Source organism: Erythrolamprus reginae, unplaced genomic scaffold (assembly GCF_031021105.1).
Source record: "Erythrolamprus reginae isolate rEryReg1 unplaced genomic scaffold, rEryReg1.hap1 H_68, whole genome shotgun sequence".
Taxonomy (NCBI): domain Eukaryota; kingdom Metazoa; phylum Chordata; class Lepidosauria; order Squamata; family Dipsadidae; genus Erythrolamprus; species Erythrolamprus reginae.
Window position 1 is genome coordinate 29,853 of NW_027248526.1, and position 21,897 is coordinate 51,749.

General features: G+C 44.0%; 1 protein-coding gene across 7 annotated transcripts in view; it reads left to right on the top strand.

The window, feature by feature from the left end:
* The window catches only part of LOC139155819 (aldehyde dehydrogenase family 3 member A2-like), a 59,839-nt gene that overhangs the window by 23,915 nt on the left and 14,027 nt on the right, over nucleotides 1-21,897 (top strand). For all 7 annotated transcript variants that reach the window (XM_070731113.1, XM_070731112.1, XM_070731109.1 and 4 more), the window contains exons 3-8: nucleotides 6,262-6,493; nucleotides 9,001-9,086; nucleotides 11,121-11,329; nucleotides 14,968-15,085; nucleotides 17,377-17,518; nucleotides 19,917-20,083. In XM_070731113.1, the coding sequence (XP_070587214.1) occupies nucleotides 6,262-6,493; nucleotides 9,001-9,086; nucleotides 11,121-11,329; nucleotides 14,968-15,085; nucleotides 17,377-17,518; nucleotides 19,917-20,083 (954 nt within the window). The remainder of the gene's footprint in view (nucleotides 1-6,261; nucleotides 6,494-9,000; nucleotides 9,087-11,120; nucleotides 11,330-14,967; nucleotides 15,086-17,376; nucleotides 17,519-19,916; nucleotides 20,084-21,897) is intronic.

A 21,897-nucleotide genomic window follows, 5' to 3' on the forward strand; every position in this document is an offset into this window, starting at 1 on the left:
CCTTCTCATATAATTGTTCTATTCTCGTTATCCCTTTGCTATTTAATACTTTTATAATTCTGCTTAAATTAACATCGTAACCTGTATTCAATACGTGTAACGTTGATAATTTGGAATTTCTAGTTCCATATTTTCCCTGCCATTTGGACCATATTTCTAAGCATGCTTTCAGAGGGTCGGTTAAATTACTGATTTCTATTCTACTCCAATTTTTAAATAATAGCTCTTTATTATTTATATTATTAATTTCCTTTTCCAATTTCACCCACTTCTTTCCCCCCCATAACTGTAATTCCATTAATCTTTCTATTTGAAATGCTTCTCTATATAATACTAAGCACGGGCTCCCCCACCCCCCCTCTTTCTCGTGGGCAAACTGCCATTTTTTTCTTATTCTAGGTCTTTTGTTTCCTTCAATCCAAAAATTTAATTTACTATCCCATTCTCTCAGTTTTGCACCAGGGAAAGTGCCTGGTAAAACCTGAAATAAATACATCATTTTTGGTATTATCATCATTTTAAGGGCTCTGATCTTGGCAATTCTTCCCAACCTTTTTCCCCTCCAATTTTTTATCTGCTTCTGAATTCTCTTCCATATTAAATTATAGTTGGCTGTCGCAATTTTAATCGGATTCTTAAACAACCAAATTCCTAAATATTTCATTTTTTTACATCCTAGTTTCAATCCTGATACTTTTTGTATCTCAATTTGCTCTTTAGGGCCTGTATTTAAGCAAATTATCTCCGATTTCTCTATATTAACCATAAGTCCCGATTGGTCTTTAAATTCCTGGAGCAAGATCATTATTCTTTTCATCATTTCAATTGGGGTTTCAGACATCACTATAGCATCATCTGCAAACAGATTTAATTTCAATTTGAATTTTCCTAGTTGATAACCTCTCCATTCCTTATCATTTCTAATTTTATTTGCTAAAACCTCAATTGCCAATGCGAATAACATTGGGGATAATGGGCAACCCTGCTTAGTTCCATTCTGAATTTTAATCATCTCCGTTCTGTTGCCATTTACTCTAATATAAGCTATATTATCCTTATAAATTGTTTCTATAATTCTACAAAATGAATCTCCCATATTTAAATCTTTACATAATTGAAACAAGTAATCATGATTGACTTTATCAAAGGCTTTGTAGACATCTAGCTTTAAAATACCTAATTTTCTTTTGGTATTGGTAGCATGGTGTATAACATTAACCACGTTTCTAATTGGTTCATAAATCTTTCTTCCTTTAACAAATCCATATTGGTCTTCTCCAATTACCTTTGGTAAGATATTCTCTACCCTGTTTGCCAATATTTTCATAAATATTTTGTAATCCTGGTTAAGTAAGCTGATAGGGCGATAGGAACTTGGGTCCATTAAATCACGATCCGGCTTTGGGATAGTTATAATTTCTGAGATTTTCCACGACTGTGGAGTTTCAAAAGTCTCAATTACATTATTAAACAGTTTTTCCAAGTGCGGTAATAATTCATTCTTATAAGTCTTATAATATTCACCAGTAAAACCATCTGGGCCTGGGGCTTTAGCAGGTTTCAAACCTTTAATAACTCTAGATATCTCATCATTTGTTATTTTTGCATTTAAAATTTTTCTATCTTCTTCCGTTAATTTCTCATTAACCTCTATAGTTTGCAATATAATATGTTCTTTTTTGTATAAATTCCCATAAAAATCACTCATTATTTTTTCCATTTCTGCATTACTACGTTTTATTGCACCTCCAGGAATGCGGTTTCTCCAGCAATTTCTTGAGGTGTGTATTGTTTACTTGATTGTTGATTTGCCAGCATGCCACTGCATCCATAAACACCGACTTGGCAGTCAGAAGACAGGATTAAAATTCTTTCATTTCACAACACATAGACAGATTTAGAAACATAGAAACATAGAAGATTGACGGCAGAAAAAGACCTCCTGGTCCATCCAGTCTGCCCTTATACTATTTCCTGTATTTTATCTTAGGATGTGTTCTGCCTGGCTAATGGCAATTAGCCCCCCATGAGTTCAGACGTATTTTCAAACACACAGCAAGGAAAGGTCAGACAATCTCTTTTATATTCAGAGCCTTGTAAAACAAAAAGAAACTCAATTACTGTTCAGTAATCCCAAGAGGTGACAGTTACTCACACCCACAGTTCATTTGATGCGGAGGCGGGTACCAAAACAGAGGAGTAATTTATGGAGCTATAAATCCAGAGTCTCACATGCCAATTTGTCACAGCCCTTCCCGACTTAAGTGTGTCAGAGTTCACAGAAGTTCCGAAAACAGAAAGCAGCCCCACGCTGCTCAATCTTCTTTCTTCTTCCGAATACGCCCATGCCCAGCACTCCATTCCCATTCTCCTGTATTTGAGTCTGCAGTCTAATTAACCCCTGAACAGCTGCACCTTATTATCTGTGTTGGCGCCTGCGCAACTGTTCCCTTCGTCCCAGGATCCTGCGCACACGGGGATTCAAGATAGGGCCATCCATGATATCTTCCCCTTCTGAGTCTGAGGACTCTCTAACTGGGGAACTAGCTGGTGGGCTGGCTGCACCCATTCAATTCAATTCAATTCAATTTATTAGATTTGTATGCCGCCCCTCTCCGAAGACTCCGGGCGGCTCCCAACAATGATAAAAACAATATTCCAGCAAAAATAAATCTAATATTAAAAAGCACATAAAACCCTATTATATTTTTAAAAGCAAACAACATATACATACCCAAACATAAATATTAAAAAAGCCTGGGGGAAAGGTGTCTCAACTCCCCCATGCCTGGCGGTATAGATGGGTCTTGAGTAATTTACGAAAGACAAGGAGTGTGGGGGCAGTTCTAATCTCCAGGGGGAGTTGATTCCAGAGGGCCGGACTGCCACAGAGAAGGCTCTTCTCCTGGGGCCCGCCAAATGACATTGTTTGGTCGATGGGACCTGGAGAAGGCCAACTCTGTGGGACCTTATTGGTCACTGGGATTCGTGCGGTAGCAGGCGGTTCCGGAGGTACTCTGGTCCAATGCCATGCAGGGCTTTAAAGGTCATAACCAACACTTTGAATTGTGACCGGAAATTGATTGGCAGCCAATGCAGGCCACGGAGCGTTGCAGAAACGTGGGCGAATCTAGGAAGCCCCGCGATGGCTCTCGTGGCTGCGTTCTGCACGATCTGAAGTTTCCGAACACTTTTCAAGGGTAGCCCCATGTAGGGAGCGTTGCAGTAATCGAACCTCGAGGTGATGAGGGCATGAGTGACTGTGAGCAATGACTCCCTGTCCAAATAGGGCCGCAACTGGTGCACCCCTGTCTGACTCTCCCCCCCCCCCAGCCTCCTTCTGCTAGTGCTTCATCCTCACTGTCCGAGGCAGTTGGCAACCAGACAGGTCGTCTATAAACAGAGGACTCCCACAGATCCACATCAAAATCCCCAGCTACAGAAGCTGGCTTGGAGCCAACCACAACAGGATGGATCTATGTTTATCCCAGACATGTTTAAATTCAGTTCCTGTGGATTTATCTACCACGTCTGCTGGAAGTTTGCTCCAAGCATCTACTACTCTTTCAGTCAAATAATATTTTCTCACGTTGCTTTTGATCTTTCCCCCAACTAACTTCAGATTGTGTCCCCTTGTTCTTGTGTTCACTTTCTTATTAAAAACACTTCCCTCCTGAGCCTTATTTAACCCTTTAACGTATTTAAATTTTTCGATCATGTCCCCCCTTTCCCTTCTGTCCTCCAGACGATACAAGATTGAGTGTAATTTAATTTATTGGGAAATAAATTTAATTTATTGGGAAAATGTGAGCATCCTAGACCAAGCCAGGTCCAAGACGCCATCCAGAGTCCGACAAGAGTTGAGCGACCTATAAATTTAATTAATTTAATTTAATTTAAAAATGCCAGGGAATTTCTAGAAGCCTGACACTAGCTATCAACAGACACATGGAGATGAACAATTTCTATAGATTAGTGTTTCCCAACCTGGGTATTCGCTGGCTGGGGAATTCTGGGAGTTGAAGTTCAAATATCTTAAAGTTGCCAAGTTGGGAAACACTGCTGTAGATCATCCAAAAGAGACCATCAACCAGCCCAAAAGAGAACAAAAAGACTCCATCAGCAATCAGCACCCAGATCAGCCTACATTAACTCCAAGGTCAACTTCATATCAACAATCACGGAAACAATACAGTGGTGCCTCTACTTAAGAACTTTTCTAGATAAGAACCGGGTGTTGAAGGGTTTTTTGCCTCATCTTAAGAACCATTTTCTACTTAAGAACCTGAGCCTGGAAAAATTTCACAGGAAATTTGACAGTGGCACGAAGGCCCGGCCAGTTTCCTGCCATTCCCCCTTTAATATCGGCCATCTCGGGCTTTTCTGGGCTGCCAGAGGAGCCTTTCGGTGGCGCTTAAGGAGGCTTTGGCAGTCCAGAGCAAACAAAGCATTTCCTTTTCTCTGGGCACTTGGAGATGGAATAAACCTCTGCCAGTGCCCAGAGAAAAGAAACGCTCCCTTCGCTCTGGGCAGCGCTGTCCTCCTCCTCCTCTTCTTCCTCCTCCTCCTCCCGCCCAAATTCCGAGCTTTTATTTCTTTCCTAATGGGTCTGCACACATTATTTGCTTTTACATTGGTTCCTAAGGGGAAAAATTACTTCTTACAAACTTTCCTGCTTAAGAACCTGGTCACGGAACGAATTAAGTTCTCAAGTAGAGGTACCACTGTAGCTCCAATTGAGAAACTGTCAAAGAGCCATCAGTAAACAGCCCAACCAAAGAATCCCTAAGACCCCCCACACAGAGAGAGACAGGCAAGACACCAGAATATAAACTGACATCAAACAGCACTCCTTACTAGCACTGATGATGTTACCTGGTTTGGTCATGAAACGTCTGCAAGAAAATAAACATGCTCAGAGAGCACCAAAGGCCCTGCAGTGACCCCCTCCTCCTCCTCCTCTTCATAAACCCCATTCCCTTCTAGCACTGATGTTGTTACCTAGTTGGGTTATGAAACGTCTGCAAGAAAATAAACATGGTCAGAAAGCTTAGAACTACGACACCTAAAACACGATCTAAGTATTGCCCACAAGATCATATGCTGCAACGTCCTGCCTGTCAATGACTACTTCAGCTTCAACCGCAACAACACAAGAGCACGCAACAGACTCAAACTTAATATTAATCGCTCCAAACTTGACTGTAAAAAATATGACTTTAGCAATCGAGTTGTCGAAGCGTGGAACTCATTACCGGACTCAGTAGTGTCAACCCCTAACCCCCAACATTTCTCCCTTAGACTATCCAGGATTGACCTCTCCAGGTTCCTAAGAGGCCAGTAAGGGGCATACATAAGTGCACTAGCCTGCCTTTCGTCCTCTGTCCAATTGTCTCTCCTTATCTCATATATCATATATATTTTCTTCCTTTCATATATCTTCTCTTCTACTTTTATATCTTTTCTTTATATATAATACTTCATGTCTATCCTCTTCAATATGTATTGTGTATTGGACAAAATAAATAAATAAAATAAAATAAATAAATAGAAACATAGAAACATAGAAGACTGACGGCAGAAAAAGACCTCCTGGTCCATCTAGTCTGCCCTTATACTATTTCCTGTATTTTATCTTAGGATGGATCTATGTTTATCCCAGGCATGTTTAAATTCTGTTACTGTGGATTTACCAACCACGTCTGCTGGAAGTTTGTTCCAAGGATCTACTACTCTTTCAGTGAAATAATATTTTCTCACGTTGCTTTTGATCTTTCCCCCAACTAACTTCAGATTGTTCTTGGGTATAGAGTACTAAGGACCTTGCATTTGCCGCCCTCCTCCTCCTCCTCCTCCTCCTCCTCCTCCTCCTCCTCCTCCTCCTCCTCCTCTTCTTCCTCCTCCTCCTCCTCCTCCTCCCCCCCCCTCCTCTTCTTCCTCCTCCTCCTGCTCCTCCTCCGCAAATCTCATTCCCTTCTAGCACTGATGGCGTTACCCAGTTGGGTCACGAAACGTTTGCAAGAGAACCCACCAAACTCCGAGAGCACCTACTAGGACCTTCCAATTATGATCTGAAGTTATTTCCACAGGCTTTTAAAACAAAAGCTGTTGTTATTCATTGATAAAATTCATTTGGTACCCCTGTTGTGGTAAAGGAAACCTTTCTGGTCTTGTCTCGGTTTTCATGTATTTGTTACACAATTTTATGTCTCTCTCACACCCCACCCTGCGTGCGACTGACCCGAAGATGAACTTTTGCAGAGTGAACTCAACAGCTTCAGCTACGAGTTTATGATCGTCCTGGGCGAGATTGACCTGATGATGGAGAAACTTCCGGACTGGGCCAGCCCCCAGGCCGTGGAAAAGACCCTCTTGACGTTGGCCGACAAGACCTACATCCATCGGGAGCCCCTGGGGGTGGTCCTGGTCATCGGGGCCTGGAACTACCCCTTCGTCTTGATCATGGAGCCTCTGATAGCAGCCATCGCCGCTGGTAGGTAGTTGACTCACTTGAAACCCTCAGAATAAAGCTGGACGGAGGGACTTGGGAGGTCATCTAGTCCAACCCCCTGCTTAAGCGGGAGAGCCTATACCATTTCGGACAGGGGGCTGTCCAGTCTTTTCGTTAAAAGCCTCCAGGGATGGAGCACCCACCACTTCTGGTGGCAAGCTGTTCCACTGGTCAATTGTCCTCACTGTTAGCAAGTTTCTTCTTAATTCCAGGTTGTTTCTAGCCTTGTTGAGTTTCCATCCATTGGCCTTCCTTCCTTCCTTCCTTCCTCCCTCCCTCCCTCCCTCCCTCCCTCCCTCCCTCCCTCCCTCCCTCTTGCCTCTCTTCCTTCTTTCCTTCCTTCCTCTTTTTCCCTTCTTTCCCTTCCCTTCCTTCTTTCCTTCCTTCCCTTCTTCCTTTCATTCCTTCCCTCCTTCCTTCCCTCCCTTCTCCTGATCCATCCATTCTTCCTTCCTTCTCTCCCTCCCTCCTTCCCTTCCTTCTTTTCCTTCCTTCCTTCCTTCCCTCCCTTCTTCCGATCCATCCATTCTTCCTACCTCCCTCCCTCTTGCCTACCTTCCTTCTTTCCTTCCTTCCTCTTTTTTCCCTTCCTTCCTTCCTTCTTTCCTCCTTCTTGCCTTCCTTCCTTTCCTCCCTCACCTTCCTTCCTTTCCTTCCTTCCCTCCTTCTTCCTTCCCTCCCTTCTTCATATGTTTTAACTTAATTAATTAATCAATTAATTAATTAGATTTGTATGCCGCCCCCTCTCCGAAGACTCAGGGCGGCTAACAACAATAAAGAAAACAATGTAACAAATCTAATATTAAAAAAATAATCTAAAAAACCCCAATTTAAGAGACCAATCGTACAAACAAGCATACCATGCATAAATTCTATAAGCCTAGGGGGAAGGGAAAAAAAAATTTCAATTCCCCCATGCCTGACGACAGAGGTGGGTTTTAAGGAGCTTGCGAAAGGCAAGGAGGGTGGGAGCAACTCTGATATCTGGGGGGAGCTGGTTCCAGAGGGTCGGGGCTGCCACAGAGAAGGCTCTTCTCCTGGGTCCCGCCAAATGACATTGTTTAGTTGACGGGACCCGGAGAAGGCCAACTCTGTGGGACCTAACTGGTCGCTGGGATTCGTGCGGCAGAAGGCGGTCCCGGAGATATTCTGGTCCGATGCCATGAAGGGCTTTATAGGTCATAACCAACACTTTGAATTGTGACCGGAAATTGATCGTCAACCAATGCAGACTGCGGAGTGTTGGAGTAACATGGGCATATTTGGGGAAGCCCATGACTGCTCTCGCAGCTGCATTCTGCATGTTCTGAAGTTTCCGAACACTCTTCAAAGGTAGCCCCATGTAGAGAGCATTACAGTAGTCGAACCTTGAGGTGATGAGGGCATGAGTGACTGTGAGCAATGACTCCCGGTCCAGATAGGGCCGCAACTGGTGCACCAGGCGAACCTGGGCAAACGCCCCCCTCGCCACAGCTGAAAGATGTTTCTCTAATGTGAGCTGTGAGTCGAGGAGGACGCCCAAGTTGCGGACCCTCTCTGAGGAGGTCAGTAATTCCCCCCCCCAGGGTTATGGATGGACAGATGGAATTGTCCCTGGGAGGTAAAACCCACAGCCACTCCGTCTTATCCGGGTTGAGCTTGAGTCTTTAATGATCTTAGTTGCTCTTCTCTACTTTTTCCAAAGTCTCAACTTCTTTTTTGTAACATGGGGACTAAAAGTAGGTGCAGGATTCCCAGGTGTTTCCCAAAAGTGTTTTTTTTTTCCCAAGAAGGAAGAGGACATTCTTGTTTTTCTTTGAAAATGTTTTGCTTCTCATCCAAGAAGCTTCTCCAGGATTGAGCCAAAAATTTCTGTCGCTGAGACATCTATTAACAGTATTTAGAAATAGCATTTAGACTTATATACCACTTCATAGTGCTTTTTTTTCAGCCCTCTCTAAACAGTTTACAAAATCAGCATATATTTCCCCAAACAATCTGGGTCCTCATTTTACCACCTTGGAAAGATGGAAGGATGAGTCAACCTGGACCTGGTGGTGAGATTTGAACCGCTGAACTACAGTAGCCTGCAGAGCTGCACTCTGACCACTGTGCCACCCCGGCTCTGGTAACAAGTCAGAGATTTACCTGTCATTTAGGTTTCTGGCATGGAGCACAGGGTTGGGCTAGATGACCTCAGGGGTGCCCTTAAAATTTATTTATTTATTCAATTTTTATGCCGCCCTTCTCCTTAGACTCAGGGCGGCTTACAACATGTTAGCAATAGCACTTTTTTAAAAGAGCAAGGCTATTGCCCCCACAATCCGGGTCCTCATTTTACCCACCTCGGAAGGATGGAAGGCTGAGTCAACCTTGAGCCAGTGATGAGATTTGAACCGCTGACCTTCAGATCTACAAGTCAGCTTCAGTGGCCTGCAGTACAGCACTCTACCTGCTGCGCCACCCCGGCTCAAATCTCCATCCCTCTGAGTGTATGTCTTGTTTTTCAGGCAATGCTGTGGTGGTCAAGCCATCGGAGATCAGCGAAAATGTCGCCAAGGTGTTGGAAAAGGTGCTGCCTCAATACATCGATCAGGTCAGGAGAATTGTGGCTTGTGTGACTTCATTAGTGTGGTTGCGTTTCGTTTGCCAGCAGCCAGGGGTTTTGTGTGTCTTTGAGTGCACGGTTGTGCTTCGCACCAAACACAATAGAACAGGGGTTTCCAAACTTTTTTACTGGTATCATGTATATAAATATTACTATATCTTTGTATACCACCAATACATACTTGACAAAACAAATAAAATAAAGTGAGTAAGATAAATATATTATATATAAAATAAAAATGACCTTGGCAACTTTAAGACTTTAAACCTGATTATAAATATTTCTTAATGTGATATATTAAGAAATATATTTCTTAAATATATTATATATATAACATATATGTGACATATATATATATGTATATGTGTATATATATGTGTGTGTGTGTGTCACATGTTATTTTGCTGAATTTGAAAATTAAGGGAGACTAGGATAGATCTATTTCGGCCTTATTTTGGCCTCATCAGCTAGCCATACCCACTGGGACCTGAACCTACAACCTTTACCTTGCAAGGAAGACAATTATCCTCTATTCTACAGTATCCAATCCCTTCAGCTCTGCACTAGGGAAGGGTTACATATTTTTGTGTCGAATCACCCTGGTGTATTGAAGGAACTTCACAGCTCCTTATTTGCCTCTCGGTCCAACCCAGGGCCATTTCCAAGGCAGTTAATTTTATTGATAGCCGACAATTCTATCTGTATGTGTCACATGTTTTTTTGCTGAATTTGAAAATTAAGGGAGACTAGGATAGATCTATTTCGGCCTTATTTTGGCCTCATCAGCTAGCCATACCCACTGGGGCTTGAACCTGCAACCTTTGCCTTGTAAGGCAGAGAATTATCCTCTAGGCTACAGTATCCAATCCCTTCAGCTCTAATATATTAAGAAATATATATTCTCCAGCTGGCTGGAGAATTCTGGGAGTTGAAGTCTATAAGTCTTAAAGTCGCCAGGGTTGAAGGCCTGAGCTAATAATTCCTGCACAAAACATTATTTTAAAAAGACAACTGTAGGAAGTTCTCAAATACCAGAGGTGGAGTCCTTCCAGTTCGGAACGGTTCTCCTGAACCTTCTGTCTAAGGAAGTCCCGTCCCCCCCGATTCACTTAACCATGTGACTCACTTAACAAACGCAAGGATTCACTTAACAGCGAGAGAGGGGCTAAGAAAAGTAATAAAATGTGGCAAACTCACTTGACATATATTTAATTTAATTAAATTTATTTAATTTATTTAGAAACATAGGAAATTGAGGCCAGAAAAAGACCTCATGGTCCATCTAATCTGCCCTTATGCTATTTCCTGTATTTTATGTTAGGATGGATCTATGTTTATCCCAGGAAAGTTTAAATTCAATGACTGTGGATTTACCAACCACGTCTGCTGGAAGTTTGTTCCAAGCATCTACTACTCTTTCAGTCAAATAATATTTTCTCACGTTGCTTCCGATCTTTCCCCCAACTAACCTCAGATTGTGCCCCCTTGTTCTCCTGTTCACTCTCCTATTAAAAACTCTTCCCTCCTGAACCTTATTTAACCCTTTCCCTCTTCGGAGAGGGGCGGCATACAAATCTAATTAATAATAATAATAATAATTATTATTATTATTATTATAATTATTTATTAGATTTGTATGCCGCCCCTCTCCGATATAATAATAATAATAATAATAATAATAATAATAATAATAATATTAAAATGTTTCGATCGCGTCCCCCCTTTCCGTTCTGTCCTCCAGACTATACAGATTGAGTTCATTAAGTCTTTCTTGACAGGTTTTAGGCTTAGGACCTTCCACCATTTTTGTAGCCTGTCTTTGGACCCGTTCAGTTTTATCAATATCTTTTTGTAGGTGAGGTCTCCAGAACTGAACACAGTATTCCAAATTTATAGGGATTTAAATTTATTTAATTTATAGGCTGTCCAACTCCTTCCGGATTCTGGCCGGTCAGTTCATTTAGCAACATCGACGTGGGGTTCAATTGTGGGTTGTAACTCGCGGACTCCCTTTATCCCCAGGAGCTGTATCCGGTGGTCAACGGAGGGGTGCCGGAGACAACGGAACTGCTGAAGCAAAGATTCGACCACATCCTCTACACGGGCAACAGCACCGTCGGCAAAATCGTGATGGAAGCCGCCTCCAAGCATTTGACCCCCGTCACGCTGGAGCTGGGGGGCAAGAGCCCCTGTTACATCGACGAGGGCTGCGACCTGGAGGTGGCCTGCAGGTGAGGTTGGCATCTTCTACAAGGCAGCTCCCAGGATGTCATAACGGCTCATTTAGTCAACTGAAGTTTTAGCGGCCTTGGGAAAAAGGGACATGACGGGTTTTCATACTTAACGACTGCTCCAGCATCCCCCATGGTCTACGTCAGTGATTTTCAACCTTTCTTGAGCCGCAGCACATTTTTTACATTTACGAAACCCTGGGGCACATTGAGCGGGGGAGGAGGGGGGCTAAAAAAAGTTTGGACAAAAAAATTTCCCTCTCTCTCTTCCTCCCTTTCGCTCTATTTCTCTCTCCCTCCCTCTTTCTCTCCCTTCATCTTTCTTTCTTTCTTTCTCTCTTAATCCCTCTTTCTTTCTCTTCCTTCCTCTCTTTTTTGCTCTCTTTCTCTCTCCCTCCCTACCTCCCTCTATGTCTTTCTCTCTCTCTCTCCTTCCCTCCCTCTCTTTCTCTTTCTGTCTCTTGCTTTCTTTCTCTCTTACTTCCTTTTTCTTGTTCCCTTTCTCTCTCTCTTGCTTTCTTTCTCTCTCTCTCTCTCTCGCTTTCTTTCTCTCTCTGAGCTTCGCGGCACACCTGACCATGTGTCGCGGCACACTAGTGTGCCACGGCGCACTGGTTGAAAAACACTGGTCTACGTGATCAAAATTCAGATGCTTGGCAATTGGCATGTATGAATAGAATAGGCATGGAATGAAATGGAATTCTTCATTGGCCAAGCGTGATTGGACACACAAGGAATTTGTTTTTGGTGTAGATGCTCTCAGTGTACATAAAAGAAAAGAGGCATTTGTCAAGAATCATGGGGTACAACACTTAATGATTGTCATAAGGATCAAATAGAATAGAATAGAATTTAGAATAGAATTAAGAGTAGAATAGAGTTTAGAATAGAATAGAATTAAGAATAGAATGGAATAAATTTAGAACAGAGTTAAGAACAGAATAAAATAGAATAGAATTTAGAGTAGAAATAAGTAAATACAAAATTATGCATATACTCACATATATTATATAACACAGAGAATCCACAGTCTTGTTTGGATGTATCCATGTACTTGAATCTTGCGACTTATTTATTCTATTCTATTTCTATCCTATTCCATTCCATTCTATTTTCTATTCTTAATTCCATTCTAAATTCTATTGTATTCTTAATTCTATTCTATTCTACTCTTAATTGTATTCTATTCTTTATTCTAAATTATATCCTAAATTATATATGAATGCTCATTCATTCATTCATTCATTCATAGAAACATAGAAACATAGAAGTCTGACGGCAGAAAAAGACCTCCTGGTCCATCTAGTCTGCCCTTATACTATTTTCTGTATTTTATCTTAGGATGGATCTATGTTTATCCCACGCATGCTTAAATTCAGTTACTGTGGGTTTATTTACCATGTCTGCTGGAAGTTTGTTCCAAGGATCTACTAGTCTTTCAATAAAATAATATTTTCTCATGTTGCTTTTGATCTTTCCCCCAACTAACTTCAGATTGTGTCCCCTTGTTCTTGTGTTCACTTTCCTATTAAAAACACTTCCCTCCTGAACCTTATTTAACCCTTTGACATATTTAAATGTTTCGATCATGTCCCCCCTTTTCCTTCTGTCCTCCAGACTATACAGATTGAGTTCATGAACTCTTTCCTGATATGTTTTATGCTTAAGACCTTCCACCATTCTTGTAGTCCGTCTTTGGACCCGTTCAATTTTGTCAATATCTCTTTGTAGGTGAGGTCTCCAGCACTGAACACAGTACAGTGATCCCTCGAGTATCGCGAGGGTTACGTTCCAAGACCCCTCGCGATACTCGATTTTTCGCGATATAGTGGTGCGGAAGTAAAAACACCATCTGCACATGCGCGCCCTTTTTCCATGGCCGCGCATGTGCAGATGGTGTTTTTTACTTCCGCACTTGGGAAGACCCCCGCCCAACAGCTGAGGACCTGCCTGCCCGCCACCGCGCCGCTCGTGCCGGGAACCAAACAGCCTGAGTTGCTCCCGGATTCTCCTCCGACCTGCCCTCAACTTACCTTCCAGCTGATGCTTCGATCCTTGGAAGAGGCCAGAGCGCCTTTCTGCACCACACTCTCCGCTCGGGTTCCTTTCCGGAAGATGGAAGTTTCTCTCCTTCCATCCTTTCTAGCAATACAATACTCGATGGTTTTAACCATCCTTTCTAGCAATACAATACTCGATGGTTTTAACCATCGAGTATTGTATTGCTAGAAAGGATGGAAGGAGAGAAACTTCCATCTTCCGGAAAGGAACCCGAGCGGAGAGTGTGGTGCAGAAAGGCGCTCTGGCCTCTTCCAAGGATCGAAGCATCAGCTGGAAGGTAAGTTGAGGGCAGGTCGGAGGAGAATCCGGGAGCAACTCAGGCTGTTTGGTTCCCGGCACGAGCGGCGCAGCGGCCGCGTTGCTCGTGCCGCCGTTGCTGGCGCGGCCGCCGCTTCTGAGGCCGCCGCGTTGCTTTCGTTTGTCCGGCCGCCGCGCCGCCGTTGCTGGCGCGGCCGCCGCTTCTGAGGCCGCCGCGTTGCTTTCATTTGTCCGGCCGCCGCGCCGCCGTTGCTGGCGCGGCCGCCGCTTCTGAGGCCGCCGCGTTGCTTTCGTTTGTCCGGCCGCCGCGCCGCCGTTGCTGGCGCGGCCGCCGCTTCTGAGGCCGCCGCGTTGCTTTCGTTTGTCCGGCCGCCGCGGCGCCGTTGCTGGCGCGGCCGCCGCTTCTGAGGCCGCCGCGTTGCTTTCGTTTGTCCGGCCGCCGCGCCGCCGTTGCTGGCGCGGCCGCCGCTTCTGAGGCCGCCACGTTGCTCCCGTTTGTCCGGCCGCCGTGCCGCTGTTGCTGGCGCGGCCGCCGCTTGTCCACGCGCCCGCCCTTCGCCTGCCCACGCCGTTGCTCGCGGAAGCGGCGCTGGGGTTTCCCTGCCGCCCACGCAAAGGGGAAACCCCGGCAAGAGGGGGAAGACCCAGCAGCTGATCTGCCCGGGGGGAAGCAAACTCCACCATCTACGCATGCGTGGCCATAGAAAAAAAAGGGCGCGCATGCGCAGATGGTGTTGTTTACTTCCGGGTTGAAAAATCGCGATATAGCGTTTCGCAATAATCGAGATCGCGAAACTCGAGGGATCACTGTATTCCAAATGTGGTCTCACCAGCGCTCTATATAGCGGGATCATAATCTCCCTCATTCATTCATTCATTCATTCATTCATTCATTCATTCATTCATTCGATATTTATGCCGCCCTTCTCCTTAGACTCAGGGCAACTTACAACATGTTAGCAATAGCACTTTTTAACAGAGCCAGCATATGACCCCCACCTCGGAAGGATGGAAGGCTGAGTCAACCTGGAGCTGATGATGAGATTTGAACCGCTGACCTGCAAATCTAGCAGTCAGCTTTAGTGGCCTGCAGTACAGCACTCTACCTGCTGCGCCACCCCGGCTTGACCTCGGACAACGTCTTACATGCCCTCCAATTTGGCTTCGTGTGCCGCCATCGCAGAACTAAGGATTTAGTGAATTGGAATTTTTTTTAAATTTCCATTTACGGTCATAAATCGTAATGTGGCTTGAGGGTTCGAATTGGGCTGGATGACCCTTAGAGCCCCTTAATCTTCTGGGGTTCTTTCCTCCTTTAGGCGTATTACGTGGGGGAAGTACATGAATTGTGGTCAGACCTGCATCGCCCCGGATTATATCCTATGCAATGCATCCATTCAGAAGACCGTCGTGGAGAACATTAAAAAAACCATCAAGGTAAGAACTAGGCCAGGGGTCTTCTGTGTCGGGGAAAAGCCATGCCTGTTGGGGCCGAGACAGGGGTCTCCATGGCAGCAGAATTTGGAAGTTGTGGCAAATTCCTGTTGAATCTACTAAAAGAGAGAAACATGCGTTGCTCCTTGACCAAAACTCCAGAGGAAACTTTTATCCTCCGCCGGGATTAACAGCAAAGCAACTTCCATTGCAAGATGTAGCACGAAGATTCGGGCTTCCAATAAAATGGGAGTTGCTTGTCTTTTGCACTGATGGTTTAGCCAAAGCCTCCTGGGGGTGCAAATGCAGGGGAAAGGGGTAACCCCCAACCGAAACTTTGGAGGTAGGCCAAGCCATGAGAGAAACCCCACAGGGATTCCAGGGTAAAATAACAGGATCTGAAATATACAGTAAATACAAAATTTCTCTTTCTTCCATTGTATACAAAAGGAAAACTGGTTGGAAAAATTGGTCTTCTTTCTCTTCCCTCACATCTCCTTCCTTCCTTCCTTCCTTCCTTCCTTCCTTCCTATTTTTCCTTTCTTTCCTCCCTCCCTCCCTCCCTCCCTATTTTTCTTTCCTTTTCTCCCCTCCCTTTTTATGATTTTCTTTCCCCTCCTTCCTTCCTTTTGTTTTTTCTTTCTCTTTCTTCCTTCCCTTCTTATTTTTTCTTTCCCTTCCCTCCCTCCCATCTCCCTCCCTTCCTTCCTCCCTCCCTTCTGTTTTTTTTTCCTTTCTCTTTCCTCCCTCCCTTCCTATGTTTTTCTTTCCCCTTCCTTCCTTATTGTGAACAACTGAGTCGAAGGCTTTGCAGAAATCTATGTAAATTACATCTATTGATTTGCCCTGGTCATGTTTTGTGGTCTATGTGTTTTTGCAGTGGAGGAATTTCAGGTTACAATTTAATTTTTTTCTGAAACCGAATTGTTTGTTAGAGAGTAGGTTGTTAGTTTCTAGGTGGAGGGTAGTGGATTGGTTTATGGTTGATTCCATGACTTTGCATGTGATACAACATAGGTCTGTAGTTTTCTACTAGACTGGGATCTCCTTTTTTGAAGATGGGGATGACCATGGCTTGGGACCATAGTTTTGATAGTGAACTAGTCCCAAATGATTTTTCAAAGATTATGCTTAGTGGTTCAGCTATGGCTGTGGAGAGCTTTTTTAGGAAATATGCACATAATCCATCAGGTCCAATTGACAGGAAAAGGTTTAGGCCGTTTAGTGCTTTTTCAGCGTTGTCTTCAATGAAGTCTATTTGTGTTAAGTAATTGTGTTTGCGGTGTGGTTAAGGAATTTTGGCCATGAGCCACTGTTGTTTACAAAGACTTAGCCAAATAATGTGTTGAAGAGGCTAGCTTTGACTGTTTCATCATAGCATTCTTTGTTGTTGTGTTTTTTTAGTGGTGGGAGCGGTTTCGAGTCCTTCACTTTGTTATTTACAAATTTGTACAAGGCAAGGTTGTCCTCTTGTTTGCTGTGATAGTTGGAGCATTCCGTCTTTATTTAGTGGCATATATTTTTGTAGTGGTTTTTGAAGTTGGTTACATAGCCTGCTTTGTTTTTCCGCCAGAGGGATTTTTTTTTTTAATTGTAGCTTCCTTATTGTTATGGGTAGTTTGTTTTTCTTGGTTATGGTGGTTATTAGTGGTAGTTTGATAGTTCTTTTGACTTCGAGCAAGAAGTCAAAAGAACTTTATTTATTTATTCGTTTGTTTTGTCACGTACGTATTGGTGATATACAAAGGTATAATATTTATATACATGATACTAGTAAAAGAGAAACATTAGGACAGGGGACGGAAGGCACGCTGGTGCACTTATACACGCCCCTTACTGGCCTCTTAGGATTCGGGAGAGGTCAACAGTGGAGAATCTAAGGGTAAGGTTTTGGGGGTTAGGTGATGATACTATAGAGTCTGGTAGTGGGTTTCAAGCATCAACTACTCGGTTACTAAAGTTGTATTTCCTGCAGTCCAGTTTAGAGTGGTTTACTTTAAGTTTGTATTTGTTGTGTGCTCGTGTGTTGTTGTGGTTGAAGCTGAAGTAGTCATTGACAGGAAGGACGTTGTAGCAGATGATTTTATGGGCTATGCTTAGGTCGTGTTTAAGGTGATGTAGTTCTAAGCTTTCTAAACCTAGGATTGTAAGTCTAGTTGCATAGAGTATTCTGTTATGAGTCACTTAACTGTTTCTCTTAGTGACAGAAGCTCCAGCCCCAATGATGACCATAAGTCGAGGACTAGCTGGTCCCGATTACCCAGAGTAAACCATCCGTGTTGATTCCCTTGCAGGAATTCTACGGCGAGAACGTGAAAAACTCCCCGGATTACGAGCGGATTGTGAACAAACGGCACTTCAAGAGGCTGATGGGCCTTCTGGAAGGACAGAAGGTAGCCTACGGAGGGGAGACGGATGAGTCCACCTGTTTCATAGGTGAGCCCCCCAACCAATCAGACGTCCCCAAACCTCCCCAAGGAGAAAACACAACAATCCCTCCGCTTATTGAATGTATTGAATGCCTTGAAGATATCTTGTAGGGATGGGAGAGAAGGTCTCCTGCCTTGAGCAGGGGGTTGGACTAGAAGACCTCTGAAGTTCCTTCCAGCCCTGGGATTCTACGTTCCGAGAACTTGGGGGCATTCCAAAAAGTGCAGTTTGACCTGAGTGTAAAAGATGAACAGGTCCCTTACGGCACACAGAATAGCAGAGTTGGAAGGGACCTTGGAGGTCTTCTAGTTCAACCCCATGTCCAGACAGGAAACCTCAAGGCTCGACTACTGTAATGCTCTCTACATGGGGCTACCTCTGAAAAGTGTTTGGAAACTTCAGATCGTGCAGAATGCAGCTGCGAGAGCTACCATGGGCTTCCCTAAATATGCCCATGTCACACCAACACTCTGCAGTCTGCATTGGTTGCTGATCAATTGCCGGTCACAATTCAAAGTGTTGGTTATGACCTATAAAGCCCTTCATGGCATCGGACCAGAATATCTCCGGGACCGCCTTCTGCCGCACGAATCCCAGCGACCGATTAGGTCCCACAGAGTTGGCCTTCTCCGGGTCCCATCGACTAAACAATGTCTTTTGGCGGGACCCAGGGGAAGAGCCTTCTCTGTGGTGGCCCCAACCCTCTGGAACCAACTCCCCCCAGATATTAGAGTTGCCCCCACCCTCCTTGCCTTTCGTAAGCTCCTTAAATCCCACCTCTGTCGTCAGGCATGGGGAAATTGAGACTTTCCCTCCCCCTAGGCTTATAAAATTTATGCATGGTATGCTAGTATGTATGAATGGTTTCTAAATTGGGGTTTTAAATTAACTTAAATATTAGATTTGTTTACATTGTATTATTATTGCTGTGAGCCGCCCCGAGTCTGCGGAGAGGGGCGGCATACAAATCTGATTAATAAATAAATAAATAAATAAATAAATAAATAAACCCTAGACCTGTGATGGCAAACCTTTTTTGGTCCCTGTGCCAAAAGTGTATGTGTGTGCCCACACACATTCCCTACCCCGCCACGCCTGCGCACAGATCCCCGTGCTGCGCCCTGTGCATGCACACAAATCCCCCCCCCCCAACCTCCCACATGTGCACAGGCCTCAGTGAAGCCTGGGACGGTGAAAAAATGGCGAAAGGGGCAAACAGGAAGTTCATAAAAACAGACTTCCTGTTTGCCCCTTGTGCTGTTTTTTGCACTTCGGAGGCTTGAGGGAAGCTTCCTGAAGCCCCAGAGTGCGAAAAACAGCACAAGGGGCAAACTGGAAGTACGTTTTTCAGAACTTGCCCATTGGGAGGATTTTCATACCCCAGGCTTCTCTGAAGGCTCCAGAGGGCGAAATGGCCTTCCCCAAGGCAGAAAATCAGGTGGCAACACACACATATGCACTGGAGCTAACATAGAGCATCGCCTCATGCGCCCACTGATATGGCAACACATGCCACAGGTTCGCCATCACGGCCCTAAAGTATTTCAGACTTTAAAGTTCGATGGGTTCATCTCTTGAAAAACAATCCTCAATCCTTTCCTTCCTTCATCCCTCCCTCTTTCTCTTTCCTTCTTTTTCCCGCCCTACATCCTTTCTTTCCTTCTTTCGTTCTTCCTTCCTTCCTTTCTTTCTTTCCCTCTCTCTCTTTATTTCTTTCTCCTTCCATTTTTCCTCTCTCCCCCCTCCCTCTATCTTTATTTATTTTTCCTTCCTTCTCTCTCTCTCCCTCCTCCCTCCCTCTTTTTTTCTTTCTTTCTTTTTTGTTTTCTTTTTCTTTCTCTCTCTCTCGCTTTCTTTCTTTCTCTCCTTCCTTCCTTCTCCCTTCCTCTTTCTTCCTTCCTTCCTTTCTTTCCCCCTCTCTCTCTTTATTTCTTTCTCCTTCCATTGTTTTTTCTCTCTTCCCCCTTCCTCTATCTTTCTTTATTTTTCCTGCCTTCCTTCTCTCTCTCTCACTCCTCCCTCCCTCCCTCTTTCTTTCTTTCTTTTTTGTTTTCTTTTTCTTTCTGTCTCTCTCTCTCTCGCTTTCTTTCTTTCTCTCCTTCCTTCCTTCTCCCTCTTTCTTTCTTTCTTTCCTTCTTTCCTTCTTCCCTCCTTCTTTCTTGCTCTCTTTCTTTCCCTCTCTCTCTCCTTCCCTCCATCCCTTCCTTCTTCCCTCCTCTCCTTCCTTCCTTCCTTGCTTTGCCTTTTAGTTCCTGTAAATGAATAAATATACATATAAATATAGACACCTCACAAGATACGCCTGCTGGGTGTCCCCCGATGCGAGGGCTGGCCGTGTCACTGAGCCTGCAGCCCAGAACCGTGGCCATTTCAGTGACATTCCCCTCCCTCCTTTCATTTCCAGCTCCCACAATCCTCACGGACGTCAATCCGGACTCCCGGGTCATGCAGGAGGAGATCTTCGGCCCCATCCTGCCCATCGTCACAGTGAAGGGGGTGGAGGAAGCCATCCAGTTCATCAACCAGCGCGAGAAGCCCCTGGCGCTCTACGTCTTCTCCAAGAAGAACAAGGTAGACTTCGCCTTCCAGGGAGGCTCAGGACTCTCTTCCATTGGATCGCCTCCCTCTCTCCCTCTTGCCTTCCTCTTGCCTTCCTTCCTTCCTCCCTTCCCCTTCCTATCTTCTTTCCTGTCTTCCTTTTCTTTCTTTCTTCCTTCCTTCCTTCCTCCCTCCCTCCTTCCTTCCTTCCTTCCTTCCATTTTTCTTAATTTCTTTCTTCTTCCCTCACTCCTTCTTCCTTCGTTCTTACTTTTCCTCCCTTCCCTTCTTTTTTCTGCCTTCCCTTTCTTTCTTCCTCTTCTTTTCTTTCTTTCCCTTCCTTCCTTCCTTCTTTCTTTTTCTTAATTTCTTAATTTCTTTCTTTTTCCTCCTCCCTCCCTCCCTCTCTCCCTCCCTCCCTCCTTTCTTTCTTTCTTTCATTTTCTTTAATTCCTTCCTTCTCTCTTTCTTTCCCTGTCTCCCGCCCTTCCTTTCCATTCCTGAGTCATTTGTTAAGTCATCCTTTCCCCATTTTACGACTTCTCTTGCCACCGTTCCCAAGTGAATCCCTGCAGCCGATAAGCCGAGCCTACGGAGAGGGGCGGCATACAAATCTAATTAATAAATAAAAATAAAATAAATAAGTTAAACCCCCCCCCCCTCTTATTAAGTGAAACCTGGCTTCCCCAAATGAAAAGCAGATGGTCGCAAAAGGGGATCGGTCACGTGACCCCCCCTGGGATACGGCTACCTTCATAAGTCCATGCCAGTTGCAAAAGTCCTCTAACAGTGAAAAATAGTCGTTTAGTCATTTTTTCCCCGAGTGCTGGGATCACTTTGAGTGGTCACTAAATGAACCCCTGTAAGTCAAGGACTAGGTTTATTCTGAGAAAATATTATTTTACTGAAAGAGTAGTAGATCCTTGGAACAAACTTACAGCAGACGTGGTAGATAAATCCACAGTAACTGAATTTAAACATGCCTGGGATAAACATATATCCATCCTAAGATAAAATACAGAAAATAGTATAAGGGCAGACTAGATGGACCATGAGGTCTTTTTCTGCCGTCAGTCTTCTATGTTTCTATGTTTCTAATCCAGAGAATAAATTCAACCGGAGGAAAAAGAAGTATAGAGAGATTGAAACAAAACAATTTAAGAAGACTAATGTACATTGGAATTAGGAAACGAAATTTATTTATTTATTTATTCATTTGTCCAATACACAATACATATGGAAGAGAATAGACATGAAGTAATATATATAAAGACAATATGTAAAAATAGAGGAGAAGATATATGAAAGAAAGAAAATATATATGATAACTGAGAGAAAGGAAAGACAACTGGACAGGGGACGAAAGACACACTAGTGCACTTATGTACGCCCCTTACTGGCCTCTTAGGAACCTGGAGAGGTCAATCGTGGAGAGTCTAAGGGAGAAATGTTGGGGGTTAGGGGTTGACACAATTGAGTCCGGTAATGAGTTCCACGCTTCGATAACTCGATTGTTCAAATCATATTTTTTACACTCAAGTTTGGAGCGGTTCGTATTAACTTTGAATCTGTTGCGTGCTCTTGTGTTGTGGCGGTTGAAGCTGAAGTAGTCATGGCTGTAAATAAGAAGGTCCAGCCAAATAGCTGGCAATGATTTCAAGTTCTGATATCAATGTACATTAATGTATAAAGCAGTGTTTCCCAACCTTGGCAACTTGAAGAAATTTGGACTTCAACTCCCAGCAAATGCTGGCTGGGGAATTCTGGGAGTTGAAGTCCAAATTTCTTCAAGTTGCCAAGGTTGGGAAACACTGGTATAAAGCACAATGCTTTATTATGTTCTGCTT